This window comes from Pseudophryne corroboree, chromosome 8 (genome assembly GCF_028390025.1).
Source record: "Pseudophryne corroboree isolate aPseCor3 chromosome 8, aPseCor3.hap2, whole genome shotgun sequence".
Classification (NCBI taxonomy): domain Eukaryota; kingdom Metazoa; phylum Chordata; class Amphibia; order Anura; family Myobatrachidae; genus Pseudophryne; species Pseudophryne corroboree.
Genome location: NC_086451.1, coordinates 392,843,577 through 392,862,660, shown reverse-complemented (window position 1 = coordinate 392,862,660; position 19,084 = coordinate 392,843,577). Strand labels below are relative to the sequence as shown.

Genomic DNA, 19,084 nt, shown 5'->3' with positions numbered 1-19,084 from the left:
ATACACATTGTGTAATACTTTAAACACCATAATCTTTTCCTCTGGTAATGTCCATCTGCCAATATCTGTTTATCTAGTTATTTTCTGCAATCTAAAGTAAATATAAAGTAGCGAAGCTCACCTCTTGCCAGGATAAGTGAATGTAGCAATTGACATGACCCCAAAAAGGAGTTTTGCTAAGTATAAACCCAAATTCTCAGGTTTATACAAAATTCTCCAATAGTAAACATCAAATATGTGGATACATGTGAGAGAGAACCGGCACAATCGTATAATATAGTTTCAAACAATTTTAATGATAAAATAGTATATTAAGGTAGAATTAAAATAGCTTATGTACATGCAGGGCCGGATCAAGGCTCCAGGAGGCCCAGGGTACTTTAGACAAGGGGGGCCCCTGAGGGCTAAATATAGTGTATATACTGAAGGGGAGGTTCCTTACAAATCTATATATATATATATATATATATATATATATATATATATATATATATAAGCTTGATGACAGCGGCACTCAGCAGACTGATTGAAGTAAATAAATGCCTTTATTCCGGTCCTACGCCGTTTCGGGGATCACCCCGTCTTCAGGGACAAACAATACATGTATTGTTTGTCCCTGAAGACGGGGTGAACCCCGAAACAGCGTAGGACCGGAATAAAGGCATTTATTTACTTCAATCAGTCTGCTGAGTGCCGCTGTCATCAAGCCTGTATCTTGGATTATTATATCCCCAGAAGGCACCACAGCAAGTATTCCTCACCCACAAGTGAGTGCCGAGCCCCCCAGCAGCCTATATATATATATATATATATATATAAGATTGATTAAAGTGTGAGTAGAAAGCTGTTGGAGGCAGAAACAAAGGATAGCACATATTATTAAATAGAAAGTTAGCATACATACACACAACACATACATAGCAAACATAAACACTCACAAACAACATACATAGCACACAGCATACACGCACACACCATGCATACATACAGTACATACACACACTACACACCAACAACATATATACACACACGCTACACACCAACAACATATATACACACACGCTACACACCAACACACCAACAACATATATACACACACACTGCACACCAACAACATATACACACACACACACACACACACACAACTAACCAACTGAACAGAGGAGAAGAGGAGGAGATTCTGCCGGAGGCCATGTGAGTTAAACACAGGAGCTGCTGCTGCTGCACATGCTCAGCAGCTCCCTCCACTGTGTGCTAGAGAGGCTAGAGAGCTCAGCTGATCAGAGGCAGAGCTCAGTGAGGAGCAGCCGTACACTTCATTCACGGCAGTTCGTTAGTGCCTGTGGGTGGCCCCGCCGGGAGCAGAGACGGAGACAAGGCTGTCTCCGAAACACAAAATTTGTCTGCAGAGGGGAAAGTTTGCACCACTGCCACCAATGAATGAACTTCCTAAAATAAAATAAAAACTACCAGTGCTTGATGGCAGGCACGGGAGGCCCTTAAATATGGGGGGCCCAGGGTAATGTGTCCCCTGGGCTCCCCCCTTAATCCGGCTCTGTGTACATGTACAAACCAGTACAGCCCTGTTACTTAACCAGTAGAGTTATTTATTTGGAGTGGAGATTAAGTGGAGTGGAGTGTCATATAGCTCACCGGCCAGTGAGTGATTCCTGCTATCAGGTAGAGGTGCAGGATCACTGGAAACACTTCCAAGGAGGACATTTACTCAGCAGTGATAAGAGAGAAGTGAGCCAGTGGAGAAGTTGCTCCATCAACCAATCAGCAGCTCTGTATAATTTTATAGTATGCAAATTATAGATGTTACTTCAGTGCTGATTGGTTGCCATGGCCAACTTCTCCACTGGCTCACTTATCTGCTCTTATCACTGCTTAGTACATGTCCCTTTAAAAGGCAGATAATCAGAGGTCTCTCTGTGTCTCCCAATTTGGCTCTCTAACACAGTGACAAAATAGTGCAGAGTATTCACATTACTTAGGTCGGAAGCCATCTTGTTATAAGATGGTACCTTAGAAACCATCCGCTGATTTGCTGGGAGTGTCAGAATCTTAGTCAGTGAACACTTTCCTACAGTATACACTTCAATGGCAGTGACCTGTGGAAACTGTTATTTCACAAAGTCGGGTAGAATGGGTTGCTTGCTTTTGTTTTTTTACCAAGTCAGTGGATTACTTCAGTGACAGAAGAGGACAGAGCACAGCCAAGGAGTAGGTATGTACGTAATGTGAGCAGCGACGGACTGGGGCTCTAATTTGGGCCAGGCATTCGTGAGCGAGCGCGCGCTCGTCTCGGGGGGGTGCATGCCGTCATGATGTACGGGGGTGTTCCGGCGAGTCATGAGGGCGTGGACTTGTGGCACGCCCCCATTACCATGGCGATGCTTGCTGGGGGTGGGGGCGCACCGCAAGTCTGGGGGCTTGGCCTTCCCTGCTCTCTGAGGGACCGGATCAGCCCACCTTCCCATCGGCCCTTCTGGCATGTGCCAGAAGTGCCAGATGGCCAGTCCGACCCTGAATGTGAGTGTGGTTTTAGACTATTAATAAAGGATTACAATTTTCGGATTGAATGTCCTATCATTATTTTAATATTTTCTTGACATTGTGACTACAGATGTCAGTGGGCCCTTAATGTCTGGGCATGCCGGCACTTGTGGTTCTCCAAGTGCCGGACAGTCTTGCTGAGACCTGTAGTTCAACCCTCAAGGAGAACATTAATTTTATTTTGAAACCATGAACCCCCTGCCACCAGGGGTGCAGAGCATAGCCCCTGGCTGACAGCCCAGATTTGGGGGTTTCCTGGGAGGTGATGCCCTTTTGGGGGGGGGGGGGGGATCTTCACTTTCAGGGGATTCCAGTTCAGTTTGGAGGAGATTTACATGATGGCAGCGGGACCCCATGATGTGTGTCTCCCTGCTATGGTAAAACCCCCCAGACTGGCTCAGCTCAGTGCTGGTTGCTGAAATAATAGAGGGGACACGTACTGTTTTTTTCCCACAATTTTCCAATACCAGGCTCAGAGATCCGAGGCTGGTTATGCTTTTTTTTGGGGGGGAGGGGGATACGATACCATTTGAAAAAATATATATATTATCTATTTTCCTGACTTTTAACCCTACAATGCACTGTACAGATCATCATTCATTGCTCTACCCAAACTCGACTGCCACAGGCAGGTCCATTGTTTGGATGAGTTGTCTCTAGATTTTGATGGCTACTTTCCCCAGTGGATGGATGAGGGCTCTGGGGCCGGTCACATACTGTAGATGTGGCTGACTCTAAATACAGGTGGAGGCCCACATTTATTTCCAAGCATGGGAAGTGGCAGCAATTGGGACTACTTACTTGCAACTGTGGATCATACCTTTCCACAAAAATAGAACTACAATATTTTTGTAGTGAATACACAGTATTCGATTAACTGCAAGGGGGAAATGTAATAGGGTGTGATAATCAGAAAGTGAGAGATTTTGGTCAAATTCTCCTGTTTCTTTAAAGTGGCAATCATTTACATGGCAAAACCAGGCTGATTTTGCCATGTAAATGATTGCCACATTAAAGAAACAGGAGAATTTGACCAAAATCTATCACTTTCTGATTCTCACACCCTATTACATTTCCCCCATGTGTGCCTGCGTATGGTCACATGCGTGTGTATGGTCACAAGTGTCCGTATGCACGCGCATGGCCATAAACATTCACTAGCTAGGTGCTGGGCTACAACTATTTGCACCCAACTCCTAGCTAATGTATTCCTTATGGGCATGAGCATGCATGCACACGCGTGCGACCATACACACGCATGCGACCATATGCGGGCACACGTTTCATGATCACTTTGCATTGTGGCAAAGCTGGGGGCTGCTACATCTGGTGGTGAGAAGTAGTAATTAAGGTGTAAAAACTGTTACATAAGTGAAAAAGGATTCGCTCTTTATTTTCTGTTGGAATCTATCTTTTATCGGAATGATATATCATCTAGTGTATACGCCCAAACTGTGTGCCCCGCTGTTGTTAGTGTTGTCTTTTGGTCGGCCCTGCTGCAGGGTCAATCAGAAGACATCACAAGTGATGCCATGCTTCTGAATGCAGCATGGCATCCCCTACCGCTCTGATGTCCCCCTGCATAGGCAAGTATGTATGCACTGGTCAGATGCAGGCTCCCATCGTATGCGATGTCAGCTGGGTACACATCGTTCCAGTGAATATCAGTGTGCACCTACATTTTCTCTTTTTGTTATGTGGCACTACAAGTCTCAGCATGGTAGCACCTCTTATTGTGTTTAGAATTTGGGTGTCAAGTCTAAACCCCTCCCCCCCATTAATTTCTTTGTCACCATCCTTACATATGCTGCTCATCCCCGCATTTGTAGAGGGGCAGAAATGGTGGAAGGAGGCTTCTCTATGAGTACAGTATCAGAAATGTTGGACTCACACGTAGCTAACATGGACACCCTTAGACTTTCTTTGGGGATTTGTGACATTTCTGAACAAACAGTTTGTTCTTCAGCCTTAGTGCTATTTCTGCAGTGATTTACATGTTCTAAATGTGATACCTCTTGTAGACTCTGAGTGAAAAGGTGTTGCATTATCATGTGAGGTTTGATAAGAAAGTGACTGACTAACAGCAATTCTAGAACCACCACTCGCAAAGAAAGGCCAAGGACTGAGCCTTTTCTTGCCACTGGGTGTAGTGTATGGCAAACTGGCAATTTTATGTTTTTTGGCAGGAAACTTTCCCTTTACTAGAAGTGATGTTTTTTTCTTTAACATTATGAAATATTGTTTTGATTTCAGGTGCCCTGACTTAAATTATCTATGCCCTTGAGCACAGGCTTTAGTGGATGATAAAGTACTAGCATCATCATTAGTGGCAGCAGCCACAGCACTAGTACTTGGTTGCTGCTCCTGCTCTTCCATCGACTGAGCATGACCCATATCGACTCACGGCACCTTTATTATTAATGTGGTGGCATGGCAACTACTGAGCATTATTGTTTAACACAGTGCCACTGCCTGCGCCTGAACACACACAAGCTTTTTTTTTTTTTTTTTTTTTAACACACTGCTAGGACTCACTCCGCCTATTGGCACACTGGCACGTAATATACATTAATATTTTACATCACAATGCCTGGACCTGAACAGCACACACAAGTTTTTTTATTTTTATTTTCTTTACACACTGCTATGATTTTCTTTACACACTGCTACGATGCACTGCGGTTATAGCAATCTTGGCACACTGGCACCTTTGGAAATTGTCACACACTGAAAACTTTTGTGGGCAGTTACAGCACCGGTGTGTGCCAATAAAGGGTTAATGCTGCCCTGTATTAGGAGTAGCTCTGGTTTGTACTGTGGGCAGTTAGATTACCAATGTGTACCAATAAAGGGTTAATGCTGTCCTGTATTAGCAGGAGCTCTGAGCTGCACTGCAGTTAGTTAGAGTAGCAATGTGCACCAGTTTGGTTAGTGCTGCCCTGCATTAGGAGCTCTGTGCTGCACTGAGGCCAGTCCACTGTACTCTCCGGTGGCCCTGTGTGATATGGCACCCAAATCACCATGGGAGGGACTTATATTGAATCTAAATCATGCAAGATCTGACTCATTTTGGAATCCAAGCCTGGTGGGAAAACCTGAGCTCTGGCTGGGGTTCACTTGGAATTGCAAAAGTTTGGAAGGGTCCAGTTTTTGAAAACCAAACCTGCACATCTCTAATAGTGATCAAGTTATATATGAAAATGTATGCAATGTTTTTGCAACCATATTTACCCTATAAAAAGTCAACAGATTTATCTGTTTTTTAAATGATAATTGCACAAATTGTGTCAGACAGTAGAGTATGTTTATTGTAAACCTGTAGTCTCTAAAAGTAAATTTTTTAACATTCTGTATTTTCTGCAGATTTTAAACAAAATAAAAACTGAAAAATGTGTAGTACAGTCACAGTAGTACAGTACTTGGAAGAGCCACCTTTTGCTGAAATAATAGCTTTATACGGTATTTGGGTAAGTTTCTACCAGGTGTGCAGTGTTTGAGAGCGATTCTTCTTTATAAAACTGATCCAGGTTGTTCAGATTAGTTGGATGACGCTAAAGGACTGTAATTTTCAAGTAGTGTCACAGATTCTGGATTTGGATGTAGATTTTGACTTTGCCATCGTAGTACTGTACATCAGTGAGATCCATCCATGGTTCTCTGTGTAAAGGTGTCTAAAAAGAGATAAAGATGAAAAAAAAAATTGTGTGGGGTCCCCCCTTCTAAGCATAACCAGCCTCGGGCTCTTTGAGCTGGTCCTGGTTGTTAAAATACCAGTAAAAAATTGCGTAGGGTTCCCCAGTATTTTTACAACCAGCAACGGGCTCTTGGTCTGGTCCTGGTTCCAAAAATGTGGGGAACAAAAGATGTAGGGGTCCCCCGTATTTTTAAAACCAGCACCAGGCTTCACTAGCCAGGGAGATGATGCCACAGCCAGGGGACACATTTATGTTGGTCCCTGCGGCCGTGGCATTACCCCCCCCCCCCAACTAATCACCCCTTGCCGGGGTTCCCTGGGGGAGTGGGGACCCCTTGAATCAAGAGTTCCCCTCTCCAGGCACCCAAGGGCCAGGGGTGAAGCCCAAAACTGCCCCCCCCACCCCCATCCGTGGGCAGTGGATAGAGGGCTGACAGCCAAAATTGTGTAAAAAAAATTATATTGTCTTTTGATGTGGAACTACAACTCCCAGCAAGCCTCCCCCACATTCTGGTACTTGGAGAACCACAAGTACCAGCATGCGGGGAATTAATGGGCCCGCTGGTACCTGTAGTTCCACAACAAAAGAAATGCCCCCCAAAAAACCAGGACACACACGTCTTGAAAGTACAAGTTTAATACACAAACATGCACACTTACACACTCACACATACTTACCTATTGTCACACGGAGCCCATCGGTCCACTTGTCTAGTAGAATCCATGGGGTACCTGTAAAAAAAATATATATACTCACCTATTATCCAGTTAAGATTGGGACTCTTTAGTCCAAGTAGGCATCCACAGGGTTTAAAAAAAATGAAACATCCGGTCCACGCCACAAAAGGGGATCCATGTTTACACATGGATCCCCTTTACCCGAATGCCAGGACCCCCCGTGACTGCTGTCACTAGAGGACCCGGCAGCCAATCAAGGAGCGCCACATCATAGCGCTCTCCTGATTGGCTGTGTGCTCCTGGCCTGTCAATCAGGTGGAGCATAGTGGCTATAATGGAGGATTGCGATCCTTCATTATAGTCTATGATGGGAAAAATTGTGTAAGTGTGCATGTTTGTATATTAAACTTGTACTTTTACGGTGTGTGCCCTGTTTTTGTGGGGGTATTTATTTTGTTGTGGAACTCCAGGTACCAGAAGGCCTGTTAATTCCCTGCATGCTGGTTCTTGTGGTTCTCCAAGTATCAGAATGTGGGGAGGCTTGCTGGGACTTGTAGTTCCACAGCAGAAGACAATATTCTTTTTTTCACACAATTTTGGCTGTCACCCCTAGGAACCCCGGCCAGGGGTGACTAGTCGGGGGGTAATGTCACGGCCGCAAGGACCAACATAAATGTTTTCCCGGGCTATGGCATTATCTTCTTGGCTAGTGGAGCCCAGTGCTGGTTTCAAAAATACGGGGGGACCCTTACGTCTTTTGTCCCCCGTATTTTGAAACTAGGACCGGACCAAGAGCCAGGTGCTGGTTGTATAAATACTGGAGAACCCCTACACATTTTTACCCCGGTATTTTAACAACCAGCACCAGCAAAAAGAGTCCGAGTCTGGTTATGCTTAGGAGGGGGGACCCCACGCAAATTTTTGTTTGTTTTAACTATTTCTATACTGTACACAATGAAGCCCTGCACGGATCTCACTGATCCGGCCGGGCTTCATTGTGTTAAGTCCGGCAGTGTTTTACTATTCTTTCCCGTAAAACACTGCCGGTAATACGAATGCCAACAACATAGGGGAACGCAAATTGAAAGAACACGGTAGTTTAGTAAATTACCGTTTGTTTTTTAAAAAAAAGCTGCAATCTTACACTGCCGATATCAGCCGAGATTGATCTCGGCTGAAATCTGCAGAAATATGAATATTAGTAAATATACCACTCTGTGTTTTGCACCATCGATCCTAAAATTGTAATAAGATACAGTACCCACGGGTAAATGTATTGCCCTCTGTTATGGGGGAGAAGCAGAATCAACGCACGTTATGTGCTCTGTTGCCGCTTCTCCCCCATGTATGATAGCGCTATGCACCCGTGCCCATATTGGCGTTCTATCTAACAGATAGCACGCTGATATGAGGGAGCAATGAATGAACAGTCAGCATTGCTAACCATCCTGACAGCTGCACATGGCGATGCCCTATCTCCACACCAGGGACAGAGCTGTCCCTGGCTATGGCAGTTGCCGTCTCTGGACTGCGCAAGGGATCTTGTGTGAGTAGCGAGCAGCGTATGCGCAGCACAGCCAGCTGGGCTGGGAGAGACAGCGCACCAGCACTAAGCTGATGCGCTGTGTGATCAGTGGGGCAGACAAAGATGTTTATACATCTTGTCGATGTTCCTTCATGGTTCGCCTCCGTAATGAGGTGAAGGAGAAGTGTTATAGCGGCATGATCCATGGTGCTATAATAAATTTTCCCCCCAGTTTCCACTGAAGAAAAGAATCCACGCAACATAATGCGACCACCCCAATATTTGTTGCCGAGGAACAGGCAGGTTTGTGTAATGCAGTACAGTATATTGAAAAAATATTATTTATTTTGGAATCTTATATATTTATTATATATTCATATTTACTATATCATATATTATTATTAATATATAGATATATTTTAATTAATATGCGTTTATCACATATATCTGCAAATATATTATGTCAGGTTTACAAACTAGGTGGCTGATAAATATATGCAGTCCTTATAACATATGACTAATGAAATTGCAAAGTTATGTTTCCTTATAGTGTGTCCGAGTTCAGCCAGCATCCCACAGGGCCGCCGAACTAGGACTTCATTAGAACCTGGCCAGTATGTGTAAGTGTAATTTGGAAGGGGAAAAAATGATTGAATATGAATGGAGTGTGTTAAACGACAGAGGCTGGGGATAGGCCTTTGGGGAGCATCAGGTGATAAGCTAGTTCTGCAGGAAGTGGGAGTGTTTGCTTAACAGTGTCTTAGGGGTTTTGGAGCTGGTATCAGCCTCTATGGTTCCTGTCATAGGACCGGGTAGGTGTCCCTTTTCTGGGAGCTGTTGAACCTGTGTTTATTGAGGCTTTGCTTTTAGGTTGCTGCCTTGCTATTTTCACAGTGTCTTTCTTTGTGCTACTGTTATTTATTTCAATCTCCTACACCTCTCTGTTTTAATTTCTCTTTTGTTCTAGTCTTTAATTTAAATAATTAACTTCTTGTGTCCACCATGCTTTGCCCCAAGCGTTCACCGCAGACCCCTGCTCACTACGATGCTGAAGATAGCAACACCAGGATCCATGCAGTTTCTGCAGCCCCTTCTTCCCTGGATGTGCCATCTGCTGCTGTGGGTGCTCTTGGGGCGCTGGTGCATGCTGCAGTGCTGTCTTGAGTTTCTCCCTCTCTCCCTCTGCCTGTAGCAGTGGGCATGTCCTCCAGCCAGGTCCAGTGAGGGGGGTCAATATCTCGTGGACAGTGGTTAGATAGAGCAGCTGTGATGCAGCCTGCTGGTGCCCATTACCCACCTTCCTCATGATCATAGGTGCATGTCCATCACAAAGAGGGGCCTTTACTCAATCTAGGAGCTCTCCACAGGTGACTAGGGAGAACTCCTGGTCCTGCAGTGTTTCTAGGAGACTGCATGCTTTGGGGAGTTCTTTGGGGGATGGCTCCCATTTGCTGCTATCATTAACTGTGGAGGGGATGGAGCTTGAGCAGAATACAGATGTTTATGATCCTGCTGCAGCAGGGAACCAAGCTTTTAGTAGCAGACCAAGAGCAGCAGCGAATTTCCCGTGAGGCACGTGCCTAGGGACAGAACGTGTTTGTGGGCGGCACCCAGTGGCGTAACTACTGCCCCCGCAGTCCTCGCGGTGGCTTGGGGGCGAGGGGCTGCGGGGGCGCCACTGATTTACAGCAGACTGACATGCGGACGAGCGTCCGCATGTCAGTCTGCAGTCTCCTTCCCTCCGCCGCTTTTTGGAGGGACACGGAGGGCACACAGCGCGCCTCCCTGTGTCCCTCCTGCTGCATCATCTCCGGCGGCCGCGGGTCTAATAGGGGGAAGTGCCGTCCGTGAGCTCTAATTGGCTCACAAACCGGCACTTCCCCCTATTAGACCCGCGGCCGCCGGAGATGATGCAGCAGGAGGGACACAGGAGAGACGAGCTGTGCCCTCCGTGTCCCTCCAAAAAGCGACGGGGGGGGGGTGTAGATATCTGGCACTGGGGGCATATATGGCACGGGGGGGAGGGAGGAATATCTGGCACTGGGGCATTTCTGGCACTGGGGGGAATATCTGGCACTGGGGGCAATATCTGGCACTGGGAGGGGGGATATCTGGCACTGGGGCATATATGGCACTGGGGGGGAATATCTGGCACTGGGGGCATATATGGCACTGGGGGGGGATATCTGGCACTGGGGGCATATATGGCACGGGGGGCATATATGGCACTGGGGGGAATATCTGGCACTGGGGGCATATATGGCACTGGGGGGGGGGGATATCTGGCACTGGGGCATATATGGCACTGGGGGGAATATCTGGCACTGGGGGGGATATCTGGCACTGGGGCATATATGGCACTGGGGGGAATATCTGGCACTGGGGGCATATATGGCACGGGGGGAATATCTGGCACTGGGGGGGAATATCTGGCACTGGGGGCATATATGGCACGGGGGGAATATCTGGCACTGGGGGGGAATATCTGGCACTGGGGGCATATATGGCACTGGGGGCATATTTGGCACTGGGGGGGAATATATGGCACTGGGGGCATATGTGGCACTGGGGGCATATGTGGCACTGGGGGGGAATATCTGGCACTGGGGGCATATGTGGCACTGGGGGGGTATATGTGTACCTGGCACATGGGGACGACGACTATATTTGGCACTGGGGCATGTAAGTACCTGGCACCGTGGGGGAATATCTGGCACTGGGGACATATGTGGCACTGGGAGCACAGCCCTAGCAACAAGGACTACCTCCTAGCAACGAGCATGACACCCAGTGCATGAAACACCTGGCAACGAGCATGACACCCAGTGCATGAAACACCTGGCAACGAGCATGACACCCAGTGCATGAAACCCCTGGCAACGAGCATGACACCCTGAGCATGAAAACCCCTGGCACCGTGCATGGAACCAAGAGCATGAAACCCCTGGCAACGAGCATGACACCCAGTGCATGAAACCCCTGACAACGAGCAGGTAATTGAAAAGTAATTAGAAGCCTTACTGTAGGACTTAATGTGTAATGGGCATTACGGTGTGTGGCATAATGTATCACGGACATTGCGGTGTGTGTCATAATGTGTCACAGGCATTACGGTGTATGGTATACTATATCGCGGGCATTGTGATATGTGGTATAATGTCTCAGGGTCATTGCAGTGTGTGGCATAATGTATCACGGACATTGCGGTGTGTCATAATGTGTCACAGGCATTACGGTGTGTGGTATACTATATCACGGGCATTGTGGTATGTGGTATAATGTCTCAGGGTCATTGCAGTGTGGCATAATACATAACGGGCATTGTGATGTGTGGCATAGGGTATAACGGGCAGGGCATTGCGGTATGTGTCACAGGCATTACGGTGTATGGTATACTATATCACGGGCATTGTGGTATAATGTCTCAAGGTCATTGCAGTGTGTGGCATAATGTGTCACAGGCATTGTATGTGCTATAATGTATCGGACATTGCAGTGTGTGGCATCATGTATCACGGACATTGCGGTGTGTGTCATAATGTGTCACAGACATTGTATGTGCTATAATGTATCAGGGGCATTGCAGTGTGTAGCATAATGTATAACGGGCATTGCGATTCCTGTCATAATGTGTCACAGGCATTACGGTGTGTGGCATAATGTGTCACAGACATTACGGTGTGTGGCATAATGTGTCGGGGGCATTACAGTGTGTGCATATTGTGTCGTGCATTATTGTGTGCGGCATAATGTCTAAGGGCCATTGCAGTATGTGGCATAATGTATACTGGGCATTACTATAAGGAGGAAAAATGACAAATAATGTAAGGGGCATGAATCAGGATTATTTTTCTTTCTTGTGGTGGCCAACGTATGGGCGTGCAGGTTGCAAAACTGGGGTATAAGGTAGTCTTTTCCTGCAATGCCACGCCCCTTTATGCAAAACCACACCCACTCCAACAAAACCACGCCCTTTTTTTTGGCGCGTGCGCCTTCGGCGCGCGCATATTTATCCCTTTCTTGCTCCCAATTATGGAGCATGAAGGGGGGGGGGCGCCGAAGAATTTTTTGGCTTGAGGGAGAAAAATTTCTAGTTACGCCACTGGCGGCACCTGTATGAATATGTTGGTAACTTCAGCACAAAAAGTACCAGTAACTGCAAAATACTGTATATCCACTGTACTGTACCATATGCTATCTTGAATGGTGTGTAAATGGGTACAACATGAACATATTGCCCCTGTGAGCTATCCCACTTAGAAAATATAAACCTAAAAAATGTCATAGTGGCTTTATTTTCTAATTCTATTCAATTAGCTATCATCAAATGAGGGATTATAACCAATCAATAAAAATAATCAAATTAGGCAGGCAAGAGATCGGCCATTACTGTTGTGCCTAGGGGCGGCCTCACCCCTAACTCCGACCCTGGCCAAGAGATCATGTTGCTACTGCTGCAGCTGTTTCCAGTGCTAGCTGAAGATTAGGATGCAGGTGGCTGCTGCAGAGAGTGGGGATGTTGCTGTCACTGAGCTGAGGGGAGTAGGTTTGACAGCTACCAATTGACCCAGCTGCCTTCATGGCAATGATGTCATCTATCGCCTCTGATTTTACCCCCCTTGTTGCAGCTTTAGGCCCTGGTTTTGTGCCAGCAGCAGGTCAAGGATGTGGGCAGCGGCCAGTTCCTATCCCTTCAGGGCACAGTATGGAGCACATGGGTGGTGGCCTGCTCTCAGGGGATGATGTTTCTCACTGCTCTTCCTCTTCCTCCATGACTTTTAAGATACCTTCTTCCTCTTCCTCTTTGGCTTCTACTGTGAGTAGTGCTAGCAGGAGTGGAAGTGAGCTGCTAAATATGTGCGACAAGAAGTGGACAGGTGCCATAGGTGGGTCAAGCAATAGCATATGGATACGCAAGTCTAAAGTCTTTTGCCAGGTGTAATTTACAACACTGCGGTCTTGTGGGAGCTCCACACCTGCTGTCAGAAGAAAATTTGGAAGGGCAACTATGCTGACTTATTTGTGCTAACTGAGCAGGATACTGTAAGGCAGTGACAATGAAAGGCAGGACAGATAGATAGATAGATAGATAGATAGATAGATAGATAGATAGATAGATAGATAGATAGATAGATAGATAGATAGATAGATAGATATTTTGCAGAGTACAAGGCATCTATGCTGTTTCATACATTGATACACAAATAGATTTACTGAAAGATAAAGAAAAGTAACTGGTTTCTATGGCCTCAGATTGGATTAAATAAGTAGGAGTAAAATATATATAACTAAAAAATGCATATTATAAAGCAGTAACACACTGCATTACTGCATTAAAACCATTCATCAGCAATGAAAACATAAATAAAAACTCAACTGGTTTACCGCAGAAAATGGAGACAGAAGCATAATTAATATAATGTATTTTATTGAAGAATATTACAAAGTAAGACAATACAAAGTATCCCACTTAAGGAACATATCATCTTGGTTCATATCATCTTAGTTCATCAACTCAACATGATTAACTTTCTCCAGAAAGCAATGCAAGCAGTGGTTTTCAAGCTAAACCCTCAAGTTTTCCCAATAGGTCATGTTTTTAGTATTCCTGTCACTGAAAACAGGTGGTATAATTACAGACCTAGTTAAAAAGATTCACTCACATGTACATGATTAAAGAAATCTAGAAAACTTGACTTGTTGGTATTGGTAATACTTGAGGACTGGAGTTGAGAACCCCTGCTGCAGTATACATATTAAAAAAATTTTTTTTACTATTTGGCTATGTAAGGAAAAATACTGTGAATTAGATTTTATTAATATCTTGCATCTGTTGCCTATGTTGCACATGAAAAGGTTGACACAAGTTTTTGGTGTTTTTGAGGTGTCACATGAAACCGCAATTAGTATACCGCGTCCTCTCACATGACTGGCTTGGCTCTCAGGCAAAGTTAGCATTCCCAATCGTAGCCCACGTGGATGGTTAGAGTTTGAAAAAGTTTAAAAAATGCATACATTTAAAAAAAAACTCATGTCGATCATATGCGGTGTTGACCAGTCTCTTGTTGACCATTTGAACCTGTCAACCTTTCAGCCATGTCAACCATATGCATATTAATTATATGGTATCAACTTGTTGACTGTCAACCTCTCTACTGTTTACTTATGGACCCGATACCTTTTCACTGTTCTAGTTGTCTCTCTTAATTAGTGTAACTGATGTTTCTAGTTTTGCTGTAATAAAAAATATATATACAATTATTTGAAAAGTGATTAGTAAATGTACTCTTTTTTCTCCCTCTAAGAGGATGAAACTAGTGGTATTAGCTTAATTATTATCAGTGATGTACTAAAATGTAATCATCTAAAATCTTTGGGTAAAGCAGTCACTGGCTCCCAGAAATGAACAGATGAAAGATCTACATTATATGGTGCAACATGAGTGATGTGAGTAAAAGTATTCTGGTTACTATTTTTTTAATGCTGATTATAGAACATGTTTGCTGGATTATAGGATTTGAAGCAAGCAGTAACATGTACCCAAAAATTAAAGCTAATTTCTTCTTAATTTGTCATTCAACCCTTTGGAACGTGGTCATGTGTCCCTTAGAGTGTGCATGGAATTACTTTTCTACAGACTAATACCCAAGTCATTGGGTAACAGGTCTACCTTGGATTGCATTATTTAATTAATGACTTAGACTTATTTGCTGTTTATTAAACATTACTAGCATCAAGTTTAATTTATCTAACCTACCAACATTTTTACATTTGAATACATTCAAATTTCTTCTGATCCCTCCCTCCCCAAACTAACTGATTACCATCAATGCCCAAGATCTTGCTTCCTTCTTGAAGTACAGATGTGTCCCTTGTCATGCTGCTTGTGACTATTCACAATTGCAGCAATGCGAGCACAAAAAAGTGTGCCCGCAAGCAGGCGTGTGCGTTGTGTGCACACACCCACTTGCCACAGGGAATGTAAGGTGTGTATGCACTAGCAGCTAAACACGTGAAGAGGCTGTGAATAGTTGCTTGCCACAATGCATGCGCACGTGCATACTCAAAACAAAGCAAGCTGAGAAAGGACACATCTGTACAAGGGCGATAAGATCCAACATGTTATGGTATCCTCTTTTTTCAGACAGCAACGTTCTCAGTTCCTTCCCTGGACCCTCTGGCACATTCTCTTCATTTGATCCCAAATCTACTCTATTCTCAGCTTCATACTATACTTTCAATCCTGTACTCACACATCATTTAATCCCTGGATCCAGTGCTCATCCCAAACTTGACTAAAATCTATAATCTTTCTCACATAAGTAGTATCTTTCCGTCATTATGTAACCATGCAGTGATTATTCCTATTCTGAGAAAACATTATTTTAACCTTTCTCAGATTACCATCACATCTTTCAGCATCTTACCACTTCCAGCCTTTTGAGATGCTTGCCTACACTCACTCTCTTTCTCTGGTTATCTACTTAACAAAGTCCTCCTAATCTTTGCTTGTCAGGTGCTATGCTGGTCAATCCTTGGTTTTCTATATCTATGCGACTTCTCTTGAAAAATAAATGTAATACTTCAGATTTAAGTTTCATTTCAATGGAGCTATTACCCACATTTTTTTAACCCTCTCTGCATCTCTCACCAATCATGTTGGCCTACTGTACTGTAAATTACGGAATGTGTTTCTACTATTTCATTATAAATGTTCAAATTACTATCTCAAACTCAGTCTTTCAAAACTAGAACTAATAATATTTCCACCAGTCAACAGAAGGTATAATCCTGGTATTTATATCTGTGTTGAATTATGGGTTAAATAAATAAATGTTTAAAACGTGTGCCAAAGATAGCTGCCTAGTCCTTTTCCGGAGCCGCACTGTTGCTCATGTACAATATCAAGTAAAAAAAAAATAGAAAAAGTACCCAGAAGGCGCTGTCTCTCTTATCTTTAGGTCAGATTTCTTCCAAATCATACAACAAGGAACCTCTGGGGCACACACCTCAAAAAGGTGGTATACGTTCATGTAAAGGTTTCTTTGGGCATCTTAAGGTGGCTCTATTCACTGGCGTCTCCCCTCGTGCCTGGACATAGAAGTCACAGCAAATGTTCTTTCTGAGAACCTTATGTCCACCGTTATTCAAAGTAAATCTCTTCCAGACTCATCTCTACCATCAATTGGCTATGATGTAGCCCTTAACCAGTGCCATGATCATAGATCATAGATGGGAGAGATGAGTCTGGAAAAGAGTTCCATAAATGTTCTCTGTATGATTTTGGAAGAAATTTGATCTAGAATTCTCATCACTAATTTATTTTCCTTCCTTCTTCTCTATGTACTAGAAACATGAGTAGGGCTTCCATCAGAGATTCAAAGTAAACCATTGTTCTTTTGAGCAAAAAAATTTAAGAGAGACAAACGTCTTCTGGATCTTTTCCATTTTTTTAAATTTAAACTATGGGTTGTTATCTTGATAACATACTGAACAACTCAAGAACACTTCCTAGGTATTGTTCTTGACTCAGAGTTAAAGTTGTCTCAATCGAATCCAAATCACAAGGCATTGCAAAACTTTAAATCATGCACGCTTTACTGTATCTCCCACATTGACTAATACAATTACATCCTTACTGGTCTTCCCCTAAATAGATTTTCACCCCTACCTTCTATTTTGAATGCTGCAGCTAGACTATTTTCCCAACAAAATGTTTTTCTACTGTTACTCCACTTTGTCAGTCTCTACATTGGTTGCCTATATTTTACTAACTGCTAATAAAAATTCAGTCATTTAATTGGTGCAAGTGTGCACATTGAATCTTACATGCACAGCACATTTCTGCAGATATAACGCCTTTACAGCTCCATTCAAACATAGATCCTTGGGGATGTCTGAGGAATATGGAGGCTGGGAGATACATGGGTGAGAGTTAAATAGCAAAATACAAATCCAGGAAGAAAGGGGATATGAAAAAGATACAGAGATTACTAAAGAGATGATATAGACACTAGAGAAGAGGAGGAATAAAAGGAAATAGAGAGAAAAAAACACACAATAAAAACTATGCCATATCTAGGACAAAAGCTAATCCAATATAAAACACGTATACTAACATACAAGGCTATTAACAAAACTGCACAAACATGCATGTCTTCATTGATCCCAAAATGTCCCCCAGCTTGACATCAGAGCTTTGTGAAAGATCTACGTTTCTCATCCCCACTCATTACCTTCTCCAAGAACTTATTTTGGCTGCATCAAAAACTTAATTATTGAACCACCAATTGAACCTCCATAAGCAACTTTAGTTAATTACCACCCTTCTACACAGTTCACACAAAACTTACATGTGTTCTCTTTCTATAATTAAACAATATGTTGCAAGTACTCTTACCCATTACTTACTCAATTAAAAAATAATTTTTTTAACAACATATTTGCTATAAATAATTACTTTGTTTATTCTCTTTTATTATTTTTACAACTTCATTTTTGGAACTGACAGGTGAAGTGTAATTGAATGAAGATGTTTATTCGCATAGATCTAACATGAAAGCTCTGTTTGAAATAATGGCTTTGAAAAACAGAAGATAATGCTTATTCTCAACAGGAGTTTGAATTAGGTGAAATAAAATGGTCAGACTAGAATTTAGAGAGACCAGTAGACTAGCGAGGTAAAATACAACACTTGTATTTTGCAGGGAGATGCCCCAGTCCACTTCCCGTTGGTTTGACACTTAACTCATCCTTCCCAATCACTGGCTTTAAGTTGAAATTCTGTAGCACAGATGTGAAGAAAAGGAAGAGCTCCATCCGGGCCAGGCTTTCTCCAATACATATCCGCTTCCCTGTTCAGGGAGAAACAATTAGACTTGTATCGTTTTTTACATCGTTTGCCATAACTTTTACTTCTTTTTGTTACAAAAGGGCTTTGTGACTGAATCCTTGTCGCCGTTCCAAACTTTATCCAATTCTACGACTCATGTCAGGGGATTCCATAGGTGCCTGCCAGTACTATTGCTTGAGACGTACTTACCTTTAACCACTTAACTGGCATGGTCGCATGTAATTCAACCAAAGCCAGGAGTCCGTTGCTTTGGGTGTGGTATGTTAGATAGACTAGACTTAGGTCGACAGTGTCTAGGTTGACCACTATTGGTCAACAGTAAGTAGGTCGACATGGTTTCTAGGTCAATAGGGACTCTAGGTCGACATATACTAGGTCCACATGAAAAAAGCTCGACATGATTTAAAAAAAAAAATGGTGTCGTTTTCTTCGTAGCGTGACCGGAAACCCCAATTTGTGCACCGTGTCCCCTCGCATGGCTCACTTCACTCACCATGCTTTGGGCAAGGTGCCTCACTCCACTACCACTGCGCTCGACACAGGTTACCGTTCCCAATTGTAGTCCATGTGGATCGTAAAGTATGAAAAAGTTCAAAAAATGATTTAAAAAAAACCTCTTGTCGACCTTTTGTCATGTCGACCAAGTACATGTTGACCTAGAGTCTCTGTCGACCTAGAAACCATGTTGACCTACTTTACTTACTGTCGACCAATAGTAGTTGACCTAAGTCTTGTCGATCTAGAGACTGGATTCCATTGCTTTGCCTAGTCACAT

At 43.6% G+C, this 19,084-nt stretch overlaps 1 protein-coding gene across 4 annotated transcripts in view; it reads right to left on the bottom strand.

The window, feature by feature from the left end:
* Positions 1-13,867: 13,867 nt before the first annotated feature.
* Positions 13,868-19,084, bottom strand: part of LOC134949245 (cytochrome P450 2F3-like) — a 185,241-nt gene continuing 180,024 nt past the window's right edge. For all 4 annotated transcript variants that reach the window (XM_063937723.1, XM_063937721.1, XM_063937722.1 and 1 more), the window contains one exon: positions 13,868-18,310. In XM_063937723.1, the coding sequence (XP_063793793.1) occupies positions 18,129-18,310 (182 nt within the window). In that variant the 3' untranslated portion in view covers positions 13,868-18,128. The remainder of the gene's footprint in view (positions 18,311-19,084) is intronic.